Genomic DNA, 17,986 nt, shown 5'->3' with positions numbered 1-17,986 from the left:
AGGTATACCTAGCAACTAGTGAAAAAGTTTCTTCAAAGTCGATTCCTTCCTTTTGAGAAAACCCTCTAGCCACAAAACGAGCTTTATGTTTTTCAATGCTACCATCTACAACATACTTAACTTTGAATAGCCATTTGGACAAAACAACAGATTTTCCTTTAGGTCTAGGAACTATATCCCAAACATCATTTTTTGATATTGATTGATATTCTTCTACCATTGCATCTTTCCAAGCTTGATGTTTAAGTGTTTCTGCAGCATTTGAAGGTTCAGGATTTGGACTCTCACATATGAATGCATTGTATGTTAGTTTTCAAGGTCTTTTGCTTTCTCTGAAAGTCCCTGAATGTGTTGCAAATTCATCTCCTTCCTGTATAATTTTTTTGCTCAAAGTGGCATTTTAGAATTATAGGGACTTTCTTCTTGATTCCTAGGACAAATTTTAGTTTCATTTGATATCTCTTCAGGGCACTCCCTTAGGATCTTAGGAACAGGAGTCTCTTCTCGAAAACAGGATAAATCATCTGAATCTAGGTCATCTGAAGTTTTGGCTCTTTTGAAAGCAATACCTTCTTCAAAGATGACATCTCTGTTGAGTTCTATTTGTTTCTATCCAAGTGTGTAGATTTTCTATCCTTTTACTGTTTCACTAAAACCAATAAGAATTCCTTTTCTTCCAGTAGGTTCTAACTTTGTCATTTTCTCTTTAGGTACATGAACATACACAGTACATCCAAACATCCTTAGATGACTAATTTCAAGTTTCTTTCCTGAAAATGCTTCTTAAGGAGTTTTGTTGTCCAAATATGAGTGAGGACATCTATTCTGACTATAGACTGATGTATTAGAAGCTTCGGCCAAAATTACATACTCAAGTTTTGATCAAAAATCATAGCCCTAGCAGCTTCGACAATAGTTATACTTTTCCTTTAAGCAACTCCATTTTGTTGAGGATTGTAGGAAATTGTGAACTCCCTCTTAATCCCAACAAGTTTGCAAAATTCTTTAAATATTTCAGAAGTGTATTCTTTCCCACTATCTCTTCTCAGAACTTTAATTTTCTTTTCTCAAGGAGTTTTCAATGATAGTTTTGAATTCTTTAAACTTAAAAAGAATCTCTTCAAATTCTTTGCACTTAAGGAAGTATATCCATGTCTTCCTTGAAAAACCATCAACAAATAACATGTACTACAAGAACCTGTTTACTGTATGGTGTAAATAGTTTAATACATACAGACAATAGACAAGAACATGTAACACAGCAGAACTCCTTTTATTATTCACATATATGCCGAAGATATTACATAGTGCTTTCCATGATGATTACAATCCTCTCGGATGGTGTACATATACCTTCCTGAAGAACCTTCCCGAAGGGGCCCGTCAGCTACATAACAATTACCAACTACATGCTAATCTACCCGTCAACTATTTTATACTTTACTGACAACATCATCCCCCCAAAAAAGAAAAGTCGTCTCTGGACAACAATTACAAAATATCCACCCGTGTTGCTTTCTCTACTTCCAACTCCTGGGTACACTGAGCCAAGTGTCATTGTACTGCCTTCAAATGGATGATTAGCTCCTCTCGAGCTCTTTATGCATCCACCAAGACAGCTTCACATCCAACACCTACTCCAAGTGCCTCAAAGCATATCACCCCTCTCGAAAGGCTTGCTCTAATGTTCTCTCCACCTCTAGTATACAGACACTCCATGCCTGCAGCAACTCCAGGCCTCATCAACTAGTCATACTTGCCACGACTGGTAATTGAAGCGACTTATTTCTGACCAAATTAGCACTCTCAAACCCAAACAAAAGTCCATGGAACACACCATTTTTGTGATTTTCTTCCAATCCCATACTCTTTCTAGCAACTGCTTATGTTTTACTACCTGTTTATGTCTTTCCCTTCCCTTGGGCATCATGCATTATTCATTATGAACTGTTTCGATCTGTCGTCATTGTTTTTTTTTTAGAACCTCTCTTATCACCCTTCTGTGTCGTATGGCAGTCCTTCTTGTACTGCAATCCTTCCTTCCAGTCCGTACGATATACTTATGATGCACAGATAATACTTGCACTACTTGGTCGTAAGGTAGATATGTCCTTGGGCCATATGGTCTCACTGTCTGAAAGTTGCTCACGCGGTGTACGATCTCCTGTTGAAATGTCCATACGATTTCTATTATCTTCTGCCTATCGTACGGTCTCTAGCCTTTATCAACCTTTCTTGCATACCATCATATGGTGTCCATCCTATGGCATAAAATTGATGTAAAGTCATTAATCCCCTGCGTCACCTTTATTTACTGTACGGTGCCAACATATAATATAAGATGTCCATACGGCGATTACATCCTTCACCTTAAGTTTATTGTCTGCCAAGTGGTATCACTTTGCCGTACGGTGAAGGCACTTAAAACACCGTACGATGGTCATCAGTTTGTCATACGGTGATCTTTACTAACTCTTTTTTTTTCTTTTTTTCTTTTTCTCTTCTTTTTATTTCAATTTTTTTTTTCAATTGTTCGTTGACGGGGGAGTATTCCCTTCATGATAGATTTTTAACGTTGACCCATTCACTGTGTCCAGTACTTCCTTCCTGTCGATCGTCCATAACTTCATCGCCCCATTATCACCAACTTCCTGTATCTTGTATGGTCCTACCCATTTGACTCTGAACTTTCCAAATTTGATTTCATTCCACCCATTATACTTCAACACTAACTAGCCCGATTGAAACTTATTTAATTTTGGGTGTTTATTATGCCGTGCTTTGCGCATGTTCTATGTCACCTCTGTGGCATATTGTGCCTGCAATCGTCACTCATCAAGTTTATTTAAATTACACGATCTCTCCTTCAGGTTTTCCATATTGCCCAATTTGTTCTCGAAACTCGGTACCATGAATTCAGTCGGCTGCCACTCCTTGCCATAAATAACTGTATTCTTCATTTTAGAACCTTCACTCCGTACTACAGAAGTTTTTATTAAACCCTTCCTTTTTATTTCCTATATAAACCATATGATGTGTTTTCCTTGCTGCCAGCACCTCTCTATGATATCCATGGTTCGACATAACATTTTCTTTCTGCGGGGTCCATTTATTATGTACCGTACGGTGGAATCTTTCATTTTTCTGGGTTCGTACTATATGTTCTTCCCTTCAGCTTTTGTAATAACCGTCTTTCCTTTTTCCGCTTTTCTATATTCTTTCTGATATTCACTTCCCTCTTCTTTCTCACCTTCGTCGACCCTTAACATATTACATATTAGAAAGAGCTCGTAATCGTCCATTTGCCAGTAGAAAAGGTCGTTCACCAAATCCAAATCATTGTCCGTCAATCCACCTTCCAACTGTAGGACTCCTTCCTCATTAGGTTCCAATCGCTATTTTCCTTCATCGTCTTCTTCGAAATCAAATGATATAGCTTCTTCGCCCACCATTTGTCTGTGTAAATCAATAATGAATTTTCGTCCTTTGCTTTCCATTGATAGTGTATTCTTCTTCCATTCATGCTTAGCCTTTGCTTGTACAAGCCATTCTTGGCCCAGAATGGCATCATATCCTCTCCTTTTCAACGGGATGACAACGAAGTCGAGTAGGAACGGTTGTGTTCCAATAGTCACTGGTTGTGCCATCAGGATTCCCAACGGTTTGATCCCGTGTTGGTCTGCCGTGAGCAACTGGAATGTAGGTGGCCACATGTCAGCTGTCCCAACTTCTTCCAGGTATCTTCTGGTAGGACCTTCGTCCACAATTGTATTTGAAAGGACCATTCCTAATATACCCATTTCTACGACCGTCGGATGCCGTCTGGATGTGAGGGCTAACAGCATGGGGTCCACTACACTTGCCCCGCTTTCCTTTTCCCTTCCATATTCTCCTAGTAATTTAGTAGTCGGGGCTATGTTTGTGAATGTTGTCCATAGTTGAGGCATTGTGAGGATCAGATCATTTAACTTGACTGGTATTTCAGTTTGTAATATCTATCGTATGATGTTTTGTTCTGCACAGTTCCTTGTTGAGGTACCGGTAGTGTCCTTCAATTGCGATTTCTCTGCCTACGTTGCTTTCTCAATTTCCGCCCACGCTTCTTCCAATCTCTTCTTTTCTTCCGTCGGGTCAGGGTACAGTTTTGTTTGCTTACGAGTGATTGCTAAGACTTCTTCGTCCGCACCAATGCTAATCAAATTCACTTCTGATTTCGGGCACTTGGCATCTTCATGATCTCCAGGACCACACCATCTGCATAACAACTTTGGTGTATTCGCTAATGTACAGTTTCGTGCAAAGTGGCCCCACAAATTGCATGCTCAGCATTGAACCATCGGGTGGCCATTCGCATCGTACTGAATTCAGTTGCGGCCCCGTTATTATTGTTGGTATTGTTGTTTTGCCCTCTTCTATTATTTATGTACTCATCTAAAGTGGCACCGTCATTGCTGGTGTTTCCACTCCCTCCCGACGCAAAAGCGTTCTATGTCAGGAGCAATTGTTGATGCCCTCTTATTTTCATATTGAAGGGGCATTCTTCTGTGGAATGTCCCATAATTTGACAAATATTACAGAATTGATTTTTCGAGCAAAATCCCTTTGTGTGACCTTTTGTCTTGCATTCTGTGCACCGTAGCTCGTTTCCCTTCGTTTCTTTCTGCATATTTTTAAATTCCTTCATCATTCTAATCATATCTTTTTGGAGAGCTCGGACCTTCTTACAATCCTTTTCGTCACCACTACTATCTCCTTCCGAAGACGAGTAATCTAAGTCAGATGAGCTACTTTTCTTCTTCTTTTTCGTTTTTTGTTCACTTTCTAAGTCCATCGCCCGATTGTATGCTACAGTGTGTGATGATGGTAGCACAATCGTCATTTTCTTCCTTAACTCCGAGCGTAGTCCTTCAATGAACCATCGCTTTTTCAGCCCATCTGCCAACTTACTTTTCATTTTATTTATTTATTCTTTTAGTTTTCTGGCATATACATAGACTGTTTCATTCTTCTCTTGCTTTGTGGTGTAGATTTCTACTACGATCTCATTGTCGTCTCGCAACAATTGAAATTCGATGATAAACTCCTTTTTAATTCCCGCCCATGTAGTTAATTTTTGGGGATCCGTGTCGACAAACCAATCAATTGTTACACCCCTTAGGGTTGCTAGAAATTGTCGGACCTATTCATCCGTGTTGTTTATGTCATTCGCCATCCAAATTGTTTTGCATGTCTTACAGTGTCTGATTGGATCAATTGTTCTATCACCATCAAACTTTGGCAATTTTTCTTTTGGTCCAGCACTTACTATTCAAGTTGGAGGTACTTGGTGTGTACCCGCGTTGTTCTAAATACCTGCACTATGTTCTGCACACCTGCGCTATTTTGAACACCCGCGTTGTTCTACACACTCGTGCTATTCTGCACACCGACGTTGTTTCGAACAGTCATCTTATTTCCCACAACCGCGTTACTTGGTGAAAATGGGTTTTCCTCAAGCGAAGTTGTTCCTTCCGGAAGTGTATCGCAGACGAAGAGTTCACTCCACACTTGTGCTCCTTCGGCACTCTGAGCCATGCGAGTTAGTTTCCTTCCGTCTAGATTCTCTTCCCTCAGCATATACAAGTTCAAAAATTCCTCCCTTGTTTCTTCCACCAAATTCAACCGTTGTCGAGTTTCTTCCACCAATTCCTTAGTGCTTTGGTGTTCGTCGGTAATCTGCTGAAACCTCCATCTGCGCTCGGCTTGTTGTGCCAAAATTAAATTCCCTTGTGCGGTGCGTATTCCATCTTTTTCCTTTAGCTTATTCTTATTTTTGTTAAGCTGATTTGTCATTAGTCTTCATTCCGCTGCCTTCGTTCCAGGTCCATGGGGCAACAGCGCCAAATGTTTACCATATGGCATAAATAGTTTAATACATACAGACAATAGACAAGAACATGTAACACAATAGAACTCCTTTTATTATTCGCATATATGCCAAAGAGATTACATAGTGCCTTCCATGATGATTACAATCCTCATGGATGGTGTACATATACCTTCCCGAATGGGCCTGTCGGCTACATAACAATTACCGACTACATGTTAATCTACCCGTCGGCTGTTTTATAACTTTACCGAAAACAAAACCCTCCTATGGGTCGTGTAGACATGGGTCCACATAGTTCAAAGTGCACTAGTTCTAACATATCTTTAGTTTTGCTCAAACTGTGAGGAAATGACTTGTTAGTGTTTTTCCCTAAGGCACAACCTTTGCAGGATTCATTGTGAATATGACTTAATTTAGGCATTCCAATTACCAACTTCTCCATAGATGTTAGAGCACAGAACTTGATATGACCTAATCTTCTATACCATATTTTATTTGAATCTGAAGTCTCATGAACAAGTGCAAGATTTTTCTCAGTGCAAAGCTCTTACAATAGTCCTTGTCATACTCCTATTGTTAGAGCCTTCTTTATAGTTGAATTCTTAGGCCATGCTAGTACCTTACCTTCCATGAATGCAATTCTTTAACCATCATCTTCAAGTGCAGATATAGACATTAAATTCCTTTTAATACCTAGTGCATAAAGAACTCCAAAAAGCTAAATAGAATTTCCGGATTTCAATTTGATGGTGCAAGTCCCAATTCCTTTTACGAAATGTGCAGCATTATCGCCAATTGTAACTTCTTCATCCATATCTATTTGCATGCTTTCTAGGTTATCCTGATATCTAGTGATATGTCTTGAAGATCCACTGTCAATTTTCCGAGTGTTAGATTTGGTTGAAATTTGACTAGACAATGCTAAATAGAAGGCATACTTCTCAAGTTCATGATCTTCATTTGATTTATCGGTTTTGGCAAATGATGCTTGAAGTTTAGACTGATTAGGACAATTTAGTGTATAATGCCCACATTGATCACATCTGAAACATTGAATTTTGGACAAGTCTTTCTTCTGTTTTGACTATCTATTTGCATGAAAGTTTCTTTTCCTTTTGTTCTTCTTCTTCTTTCCCTTCCTATGAGAGTTGGTGTTAAGAACTTGAATGTCTTCATCTAAGGTTTTATGTTTTCCTTTAATCATTAATCTTGATTCCTCTTGAAGACCATCAGATCTCAATCAATCTAGTTTTGGGATTTTAGATCTAACACTTGTACAAAAGACCACAAGAATTTGGTAATCCTCATAATGCTATTAGTGATAACTCATGATTGTCAATCTCATAATTAACAGAAGATAATTGATCTCTCAATTCTATGATTCTCATGAAAAAGGCATTCACTGTTTCTGCTTTATTCATACTGATATTATTCATTTGTCATTTAAGATCAAGTTTTCTGCCAGTGTTATTTACTATGAATGCATTTTCAAGAGCTTTAAACATGCGATATGTTGTAGCATGTTTTGCCACAATAGGCACTATGTGATCTAGAATTGCATCCACGATTATCTTCATGGCTTTCTCATTATTTTCTATCCATTCAGTTTTCTCTAGATCATCTTTAGGTTCATGCTTAAATACCCTTCGGAGAAACTTTTTGAGGGGTTACAAAGATAGCCGATGATCACACCTACCTACAAAAACAATTAAATAAAAATGGGTCCGAGATATACTAAATCAATCGACCCATTAACAAAGGTTTGATTAAATATTTATTTAATGACAAGAACATTACACACTCCCAACCGCTAAGTCTCAAGACCACTTTGAATGATGTCGAGACTAATAACTAAAGTGGTTTTCGTGCCAACAGCCTTGTTCAACTAGTAATTGCTGAAGTACCTATGCATCTCTCGATTTCTTTTCTCAGTTCACTTGCTAAAAACCTTTGTATCCCCTCCCTTTTGTTCTTTCCACCTATTCCCTTGCTCCTACCTACTCAATGTCACTTCACCTTTTCGTAACGCTCACGAAGGTCCCAACTTGGCATAAGATTCCTTCATTCCCACCTACTACAATGTGGCTGCCCCCGGATAACACAGTCGTTTTTTCTATCCTAGCTTCTTCCTTGCAATGAGTTTGTTTTATCTTCCATTCTTCCTAGGTCACACGCTCTCCTTGCACTTTGACTTGTCAGCCTCCAAGGAGCTAAACAAGACACCAACACATGTCCTATCTCGCTAGTCTTTGGGGGACATTACATATACAATTGTGTTGGTTAACAATGTGTCCCTCTTGCTAATTTGGCTTTACCATGACTCTAGATGCCTAGAACGTGAGGAACAAAACGATGTCACCAACAAATGGGTCAGTGTATGTGTTATATCACTGCCCTTTGAATTATAAGGTACAACTCTCTTATTTGCAATATATGCAATGAATTGTGTTTTTAATAGATCATTAGCATTGGGGTATGCTCTTAACTTGAGAGCAAAAGAGGATAAACCAAGATGCTCATAACTACAAACACCTCGGGCAGAAATAGATTCGGGCAAACTATAACACCCAGTGGAATGGATATCACAAGTTACCTTAAAGCCCTTCTAATACTACTCCTACTCTAACCTAAATGCAGATTAGTCCTACTAAAATCCAATCTAGGGAGAGAGCAGAGATGCACATGAAAGATGAAATGGAATCCACCTTAACTAATAACCCTTTACCAAAATGGAATCTGACAAGGAATTAATAGCTTCAAATGCATCAGTCCTATAATCCCATAGAAACTATTCTAAGATGCAAGGTTAGCTCAGCTGAAGGAGACAATGAAATGAACCTAGGCATGCTAGTCCTAAATAGAATCAAAACATCACATTACCTAACTACAAACATCATACAAATCCTTCATTCCATCTAACTCTTCGATTCTCACTCAACATCTGGAAATGTAGCGGGAAAAGTTCGACAAAATTGCCGATTCTTTCTATTAACTTCGAAAATTACATGTATAGGCCCCCTCTTAGGGTTCTTCATCAATTACAGATTCATTAGTTACATTAACAGAGCACTTGAATCGCTCAGAAATCCAACAATCATCGATTACAATTCAATACATCAAAGAAAGAAAACAAAAATGATTAAAAATCTTCAAAATGTTTCATATTCCTCTCTGATTTGTAACAGTCATCTTGGCGCCAAAACTTGTATTTCATATCCAAACGGTCACTACAGGTTTGAATCTCTATCATCAATCCTCTATCAACGATCATGATTAAAACATTAAAACCTTTTTACTTTTTCCCTTGTCAATTCTTAGCAACATTATCTTCAAGTCATCTTTATCTGCGTGCAACTTTACGAAAACTGTTTGATTTAACTGTTTCTTTTTATTGCAGTTTCCCACCTTTAACCCTTAAGTCCCTTTTAACCCATGTGACACTGCAAATACCTGCTTTCACTCTGTCACGACTTTCACCCTAGGTTATGATTAACCCATTGCGACGATGTGACCACTAACTTTCGCTGCTTCGCAAGTTAACTTTGGGTTACTTTCTAACGGCTCGTGACCATGAGATCACTTCATCTTTAACTGCTTTCTCTTAGTCATTGACATAATACTTCTCATTCACTTAAACTACGCAACCAAGCGAATGAAGAAATTTAAGGATTCAGTAATCATATTCGCTAGGTCACGACTTAAAAACCTTTAACTGCATGATTACCAACAACAGTGCGATTGTTTTCTTTAAGGCTTAACTATTATGGTTTCACCAAGTTGCAACTTAAAATCTCAAGTTAATTTTAACCGTGCGACCTTGCAATCTTTGCTATTCGCAACTTCACTAAGTTGACTCTAGGTTGTCTTTACCCACTGGCGACCATGCGATGATCATTGATCTTTAAGATCTGACGACTGAGGAGATACATCGTCAAACACTTAATAATTCCATCTTAAAACACCATCCACTGATTTGGCCTTCATCTGACAATCTGGATTTAGTCTTTGAGCCCTTTAACTTCTCAACTTTGCAACGTATATGTGCAGATTAAATATTAACTATCGATTTCATTTGAAAAAAGAGTCATACCACCTTTGACTTGGTTCTTTCACTATCTCTGCATCTTTCAATGCTCACTCTATATCGAATTTAATTGTTCTTGCTTCAAGCTTGTTCTCACAATCTGCATATCATCTTTAAGCCTCAATCCCCAATGTTCTCTACCATCATTTACTCTGAATATGCTTGTGATCTCTCCATTCTTCCTGTAATATGTCTTCGTTGGAACACTTTGATCGTAGAGTTAGGGTTTCTAAACAACTTTCTTATCTAGGAAATGCATAAACTTACCCTCCCTTTCCTAATCACCTAATATGAACAAATGCATTAGATTACTTTTGAATGCCCACCTAGGTGTACAAAAAGGAATAGATGAGGAGAAGTTTCTTAAAGGCAATCTAGACACAGACATGACATCACATTGTCTCAACCCTAATCCTAAGAGTTTGAAAAATATAGGGGACAGAGATCATGGCAACAAATTGTAACAAAAGCCTTTCAGCTTAAGAAAACTATTGAAGACATCATCTCCTTCACCCCAAATGTTTCAATCACTTGCATGGATGATGATCTACGTTGTAAATGATTTGTAAAAGTGTTTAATGCTACACTACCCACACTTTTCATTGCCATCTCAGAGAACCAGGAGGGAAGCATTGCTCCCACAATCAAACCAATGCACTTTTGGGGGTCAAGACATTAATAGTCGCAATTGTTGCACGGCTAACAAAGGCTCCAAACAATGCAAGTGACACCAATGGCCCTTGACAATAGAAGCAGTGTCATTTGTGTTGATCTAGTGTTCCAATAAAGGCTATCCTCATAAATGATAGAGTGTGTATATTTGTTACTATTAAAGCATATAGCTTCGCTCTTACATTAATAGTGATCAGCATATATACATATGTATATATGTACAACAGTATGATGCACATACCGTTATATATATACGCATATACATTATTGATGTATGTGAATCAAGGCACAGTTGAAACCGATGATCATATATATATTTTTTGAGATCATTTAAGGCATGATCGAAACTTATTTTGATTCCTTTGATATCTTGATCACTATCGATCTTTACTTTATATCGGACTGCATATCATAATGTTTAGTAATACATTGTTAGACTTGCACCAAGTCTGTAACAAAAAGGGCATGATTAATTCACACCAAATAGGTGTGACGATGAATGTCCATGTCTCCATTCAAACAAATGACCATTCACCCCCACACCCTACCACAGGATATGTATACTTGATCTACATAAATAAACAAGGCATCGAAATCAATTAATGCTAGCACATCAAAGGATCAAAGGACATTTCAAGTTCAAGAATATTATATTATCTTTGTTATCTCTGTACTAACTTCTACAGATTCTGGAGCAAAACTATCCTTTATCAACAGTGTTCATACCTGTAGTAAAATTGTGCATTAGCAAGCCATGAATTTGAAATCTGGTAAGAAACTTTACATGGTATAAGAGCCTTGTTAAGAAGAGATCTCATTAAGTTTAAGAGATCAGATTTAATATTAAATTGCAATCTCTCATTTCTCTGCAAGATGACAAACATGCTAAGATTTGAATATCACCTTACAAGTGTTGATAACTTCGAATCATGGAAAATTCATATAACGATGTTATTAAAAGAAAACAAATTGGAATCTTTTGTAAGAGAAGAAAAAGAACCTAAAGATGATGATCCAGAGAAAACTGAATGGATAGAAAATAATGAGAAAGCCATGAAGATAATCGTGGATGAAGTTCGAGATCACATAGTGTCTATTGTGGCAAAACATGGTACAACATATCGCATGTTTAAAGCTCTTGAAAATGCATTCATAGTACATAACACTGGTAGAAAACTTGCTCTTAAAAGACAAATGAATAATATCAATATGAATAAAGGACAAATAGTGAATGCCTTCTTCATGAGAATCACAGAATTGAGAGATCAATTATCTTCTGTTAATTATGAGATTGTCAACCAAGAGTTATCACTAATAGCATTACGAGGACTAACAAATTCTTGCGAGTCTTTTGTACAAGGTATAAGTGCAAGATTTAAAATACCTAAACTAGACCGATTGAAATCTGATTTTCATCAAGAAGGATCGAGATTAATGATTAATGGAAAACATAAAACCTTAGACGAAGACATTCAAGTTCTTAACACCAACTCTCATAAGAAGGGAAAGAAGAAGAAAAAAAGGGAAAAAAACTTTCATGGAAAAGGACAGTCAAAACAGCTGAAAGACTTGTCCAAAATTCAATGTTTCAAATGTGATCAATATGGGCATTATGCACTAAATTGTCCTCATTGATCTAAATATTAAACGTCATTTGCCAAAACTGATAAATCATATGAAGATCATAAATTTGAGAAGTATGTCTTCTATTCAGCATTGTCTAGTCAAATTTCAACCAAATCCAACCCTTGGATAATTGCCAATGGATCTTCTAGACACATCACTAGATATCAAGATAACCTAGAAACCATGCAAATAGAAACGGATGAAGAAGTTACAATTGGTGATGAAGCTGCACATTTCGTAAAAGGAATTGGGACCTACACCATCAAATTGAAATCCAGAAATTCTATTCAGCTTTCTGGAGTTCTTTATGTACTAGGTATTAAAAAGAATTTAATATCTATATCTGCACTTCAAGATGATGGTTATAGAATTGCATTCATGCAAGGTAAGGTACTAGCATTGACTCAGAATTCAACTATAAAGAAGGCCCTAACAATAGAAGTACGACAAGGACTACTATAAGAGCTTTGCACTAAGAAAAATCTTGCACTTGTTCATGAGACTTCAGATTCAAATGAAATATGGCATAGAAAATTAGGTCATATCAACTTTTGTGCTCTAACATCTATGGACCCATGTCTACACCATCCATAGGGTTCTTATACTATGTGATATTTGTTGATGATTTTTCAAGGAAGACATGGATATACTTCCTTAAGAGCAAAGAATCTAAAGAGATTCTTTCTAAGTTTAAAGAATTCAAAACTATCACTGAAAACTCCTCAGAAAAGAAAATTAAAGTTCTAAGAAGCTATAATACGAAAGAATACACTTCTGAAATATTTAAAGAATTATGCAAACTTGCTGGGATTAAGAGGAAGTTCACAATTCCCTACAATCCTCAACAAAATTGAGTTGCCGAAAGGAAAAACAAAACTATTATAGAAGTTTCTAGGGCTATGATTTTTTTATCAAAACTTGAGCATGTCATTTTGGGCTGAAGCATTTAATATAGCAGTCTATATTCAAAATAGATGTCCTAACTCATATTTGGACAACAAAACTCCTGAAGAAGCATTTTCAAGAAAGAAACCCAACATTTGTCATCTAAGGATATCTGGATGTCCTATGTATGTTCATGTACCTCAAGAGAAAAGGACAATATTAGAACCTATTGAAAGAAAAGGAATTCTTATTGTTTTTAGTGAAATAGTAAAAGGATACAAAATCTAAATACCTAGATAGAAACAAATAGAACTCAGCAGAGATGTCATCGTTGAAAAGGATATTGCTTTCAAAAGAGTTAAACCTTCAGATGCACTAGATTCATAAGGTTTATCCTATTCCCGAGAAGAGGCTCCTGCTCCTAAGATGCAAAGGGAGTGCTCTAAAGAGACCTCAAATGAAACTGAGATTCTTCCAGGGACTCAAGAAGAGAGTCTTGATAATTCTAAAAGGCCACTTTGGGCAAGAAAAATTATACAAGAATGAGGAATTTGCAGCACCTTCACGGACATTTAGAGAACGCAAAAGACCTCGAGAATAACATACAATGCATTCATGTGTGAGAGTCCAAATCCTAAACCTTCAAATGCTTCAAAAGCACTAAAGCATCAAGCTTGGAAAGATCCAATGGTAGAAGAATATCAATCGATATTAAAAAATGATGTTTGGGAGATAGTTCCTAGAATTAAAGGAAAATTTGTTGTTTCTTCCAAATGTCTCTTCAAAGTTAAGTATGTTGCAAATGGTAGCATTGAAAAACATAAAGCTCATTTTGTGGCTAGGGAGTTTTCTGGGAAGGAATTGACTTTGAAGAAACTTTTGCACCAATTTCCAAGTATAACTTAGTTAGAGCTGTAATAGCCATTGCAATAGCCAAAGGTTGGAAAATTCATCAAATGGATGTAAAAGTTGTTTTTCTAAATGGAACAATTGAGGAAGAAGTATACTTGGAACAACCAAAAGGATTTGTGACGCATGATGCTGCCTCTTATGTATGTAAATTGAAGAGGACTCTATATCAACTCAAACACGCTCCACGAGCCTAGTATGAAAGGATTGATAAATACCTTCTATGTCTTGGATTCACCAAGAATGTTGTGGATCCAAATCTTTACTTTAAGGTAACTAAAGGCGATATGTTGATTCTAATTCTGTATGTTAATGACCTTCTAGTTACAGGGAAAGAACATCTCGTTAATTAGTGTAGGAAAGACTTGGCTTCTGAATTTGAAATGAAGGACTTCGAAATTCTTCATTACTTCCTTGATTTGGAAGTTCATCAAAAGTGTAGGAATATCTTCCTACGTCAAAAGAAGTATATTGTTGATATTTTGAAAAGATTTTGAATGTAGGACTGTCGACCTATGTCAACACCTATGGAAAGCAACTTACAAAAGCTAAAGGAAGCAAGTGTTGAATCCAGACTAGTTGATCCCACTTTATATAGACAAATAATTGGGTCTCTGATGTATCTTCTAAATACTCAACCTAATATCTGCCATGCTATGAATGCATTAATTCAGTTCATGTGTGAACCTTGTGAAATTCCTCTTGTTGCTTTGAAGCATATATTAAGGTATCTCCAAGGCACTGTTGGGTATTAACATAAATATGAGTATACCAGCTTGGAGTTGCATGGATTTACGGATTCTGATTGGGCTAGAAGTGTAAAAGACTGGAAGAGCACATTAGGATGTTGTTTCAGCTTAGGATCAGCGATGATCTCTTGTATCTGCAGAAATCAAGCTTCAATTGCTCAGAGTTCAACCAAGGCAGAGTATATTGCAGCAAAAATGGGAGCTAGAGAAGCAGTGTGGCTCTGGAAGTTGCTTTCTAACTTATTTTGTGAGCCTATGAAACCTAGCACTATTCACTATGATAACCAAAGTTGTATCATGTTATCTCTGAATCAGGTATTTCATGATAGATCCAAGCATATAGAATGGTTGATATGTAAGTTTATGAGATTGAGTCTCAACTTTGTAAATTTGTATTATTTTAATAAAGATGTTTAAAGTGTAAACTCTTTTGTCATATGTGTGACTCTGTCTTATGGGCCTACCCTATGTACATTATTAAAAGGTGACAATCTTCTATAATGAAATGTTGATTCCAATAACATAAGGTGACGACTTTATAATTATTAGATTACTATCATGATGGATATCATGTGACTTGATATTTATTGAAAATCATGATAGTTAAAAGAGCATGTTGATAGATATCATGTGACTTGATATCTGTTGAAGATCAATATGTTCAAATTCATGGTGGATATTACGTGACATAATGTCTATGGATATACCATGATCTTTTATAGTAGATATCATGAGACTTGATATTTGTGTAAACACCATAACTGGAAAGAATATCATGAGAATTAATTTTCTTAAATAAATCTAGAGGATATTACTTTTCAAATAAGGAGAACTTATATATATGCACTTTGTCTTCCCTAGCTAAGAGGGAGTGTTAAAGCATGTAGCTTCGGTCTGACATTAACTGTGATCAGCATAATACATACGTATATATGTACAACAGTATGATGCACATACTGTTATATATATGCATATATATTATTGATGTATGTGAATCAATGCATAGTTGAAACTGATGATCATATATATATTTTCTGAGATCATTTAAGGCGTGATCGGAACTTCTTCTAATTCCTTTGATATTTAGATAACTATTGATCTTTAGTTTATATCGGTCTGCAAATCATAATGATTGGTAATACATTGTTAGACTTGCGTTAAGTCTGTAAAAAATCAGGCATGATTAGTTAACACCGAACAAGTGTGAGGATGAATGTCCATGTCTCCATTCGGAGACATGACCATTCACCCCCACACCCTTCTACAGGATATGTATACTTGATCTGCCCAAATAAATAAGGCATCGAAATCAATTAATGCTAGCACATCAAAGGGTCGAAGGACATTTCAAGTTCCCAAATATTATAGTATCTCGGTTATCTCTATACCAACTTCTATAGATTCTGGAGCAAATCTATCCTTTGTCAACAATGTTTATACCTGCAATAAAATTGTGCATCAGCAAGCCACGAATTTGAAATATGGTACAGTTACGTTAGGCATTGTTGCATATATTACACAATATAATTGTGCACATACTCAAGAATACTCATATGTATAATTGAGAACATGTTTTCCCATGCATGGCTAGCTTAACTTTTTTCAGCTTAATTTAGGTCATTTTAGTATGTACAAAAGAACAATTTGTTTTGCAATACAAAAATGAATAGATTCGTTTGCAATTTAATACTAGGATGTTTTGGTTTGTTAAATATAATCTCATGAGTGTTGGATATTCAATTCACCTCAGGTACATACGCTTTATAGTTTCTACAATTTAGCAAGAAAGTGTGTTTTCCCTACGCTAGGTTACCATATTCATGAAATCAAAATATATATATATTGTCTTGTTTGTGTGTGAATTAACTGTAAAGTCCCGTGCTCATACCTAAGAAGTAAAAATAGATGTGCCGACACAATTTTGTTGCCACTGCATGTAAAAGTCCCGCAAAGACAAACCTTGTGTGTGTTGTGAAAAGTATATGTTCTGAATAGTTTGAATCTTCTAGGGTTTTACTTAATTTTTAAAATCAGGCACTTCTAAATCAAAGAAAGTTTTAACCTTCCATTTATGTTCCATTTTGTATTGTCTTGATAAGGACATTAAAATGTGACCAGATTGTTTATAATCAGCTGACCTAAAAGTATCTTATGATAATGCAACTGGCATACATGGGTTCAGATTATTTGTTACTAAGATTAATTTGCACGTCTTGCTTAAAGATTATATTATTCAAGAATGACTACAAGTTTAAAAGATGTGGTTGTATAGTATGTATAGCAGGAAAGACACATGAGAAAAAAAGAAAAGAAATATTATAATGCCAAATAAGATAAATCATCAATATTGCAATTCTTAAAATTATGTTTTTAACAATAAAGAGCCAAAAAACTGTTATAAATTTAAGACTTACGAGTAACATCAACATCCTTGATTTCCTTTGAGAAAGCACAGTTATCACACATTCCTGCAAAAATATTAAGCGCCAAAGTCAGACTACTTTAGGATTGACACCTTTACTATTGTGGTTGAGTTTCATACAGTTAAATCTTTTTTGTTAGGAATGCAAATTTGTTAAATTCTTCTCACCATTACATTCTTGTGGTGGTTCCCCAAAATGACGGAAAAATGCTGCGCGTCGACAAGTTCTCTTTGACTGCAAAAGAGAAAAATTTCAACAAAGGATTGGCTAATGACAGCATTCTTTTATCATTGTGGTTACCTACCACCTGTTTTAATTTTTCATTATTTGTAAAAATAGAGAGTATACAAAATGCTTGTGAACAATAGTATACTGATCTAGATTTAATGATGGCATGAGTGTTTATAGAGCTTTGGGACAAGCAGAGACAACAACAAAAACAGTAGTTTTTTCCCTCCAATTTAGGGATCACAATGAGATTAGCAGCACAAAAATAAATAGATCTTGAGAAAGTAAATAATAAAAACCACTAAAAATTTACAATTTAATAAGTTATCATTGACAATAGATAAACAAGACCCAAATGCTGCAAAGCTCTTGCCAAGAAGGACAATTCTGTTCTTTGAAAAGTAGACAATTTTAGAGAACGTTAGCCCAATCGAACTGGTGTTAGGCATGGCTATTATTGACCATTTTCTAAGTCAAAATGCTAACAGAATACTTTAATCACTGAATACTGCCATAAAATTATGCTAGTTGTGGTGGATTC

The 17,986-nt window shown here is 36.2% G+C and overlaps 1 protein-coding gene across 1 annotated transcript in view; it reads right to left on the bottom strand.

The window, feature by feature from the left end:
• The window catches only part of RECQL2 (RECQ helicase L2), a 308,097-nt gene that overhangs the window by 88,423 nt on the left and 201,688 nt on the right, over nucleotides 1–17,986 (bottom strand). Inside the window, exons 14-15 of the mRNA XM_089815375.1 lie at nucleotides 17,385–17,451; nucleotides 17,209–17,262 (exon numbers count right to left, since the gene is read on the bottom strand). Of these exons, the coding sequence (XP_089671501.1) occupies nucleotides 17,209–17,262; nucleotides 17,385–17,451 (121 nt within the window). The remainder of the gene's footprint in view (nucleotides 1–17,208; nucleotides 17,263–17,384; nucleotides 17,452–17,986) is intronic.

The sequence above is a fragment of the Cupressus sempervirens genome, chromosome 2, assembly GCF_028749045.1.
Source record: "Cupressus sempervirens isolate cs-2001-9-10 chromosome 2, ASM2874904v1, whole genome shotgun sequence".
In the NCBI taxonomy this organism is placed as follows: domain Eukaryota; kingdom Viridiplantae; phylum Streptophyta; class Pinopsida; order Cupressales; family Cupressaceae; genus Cupressus; species Cupressus sempervirens.
This window is presented reverse-complemented; position numbering and strand designations above follow the sequence as displayed.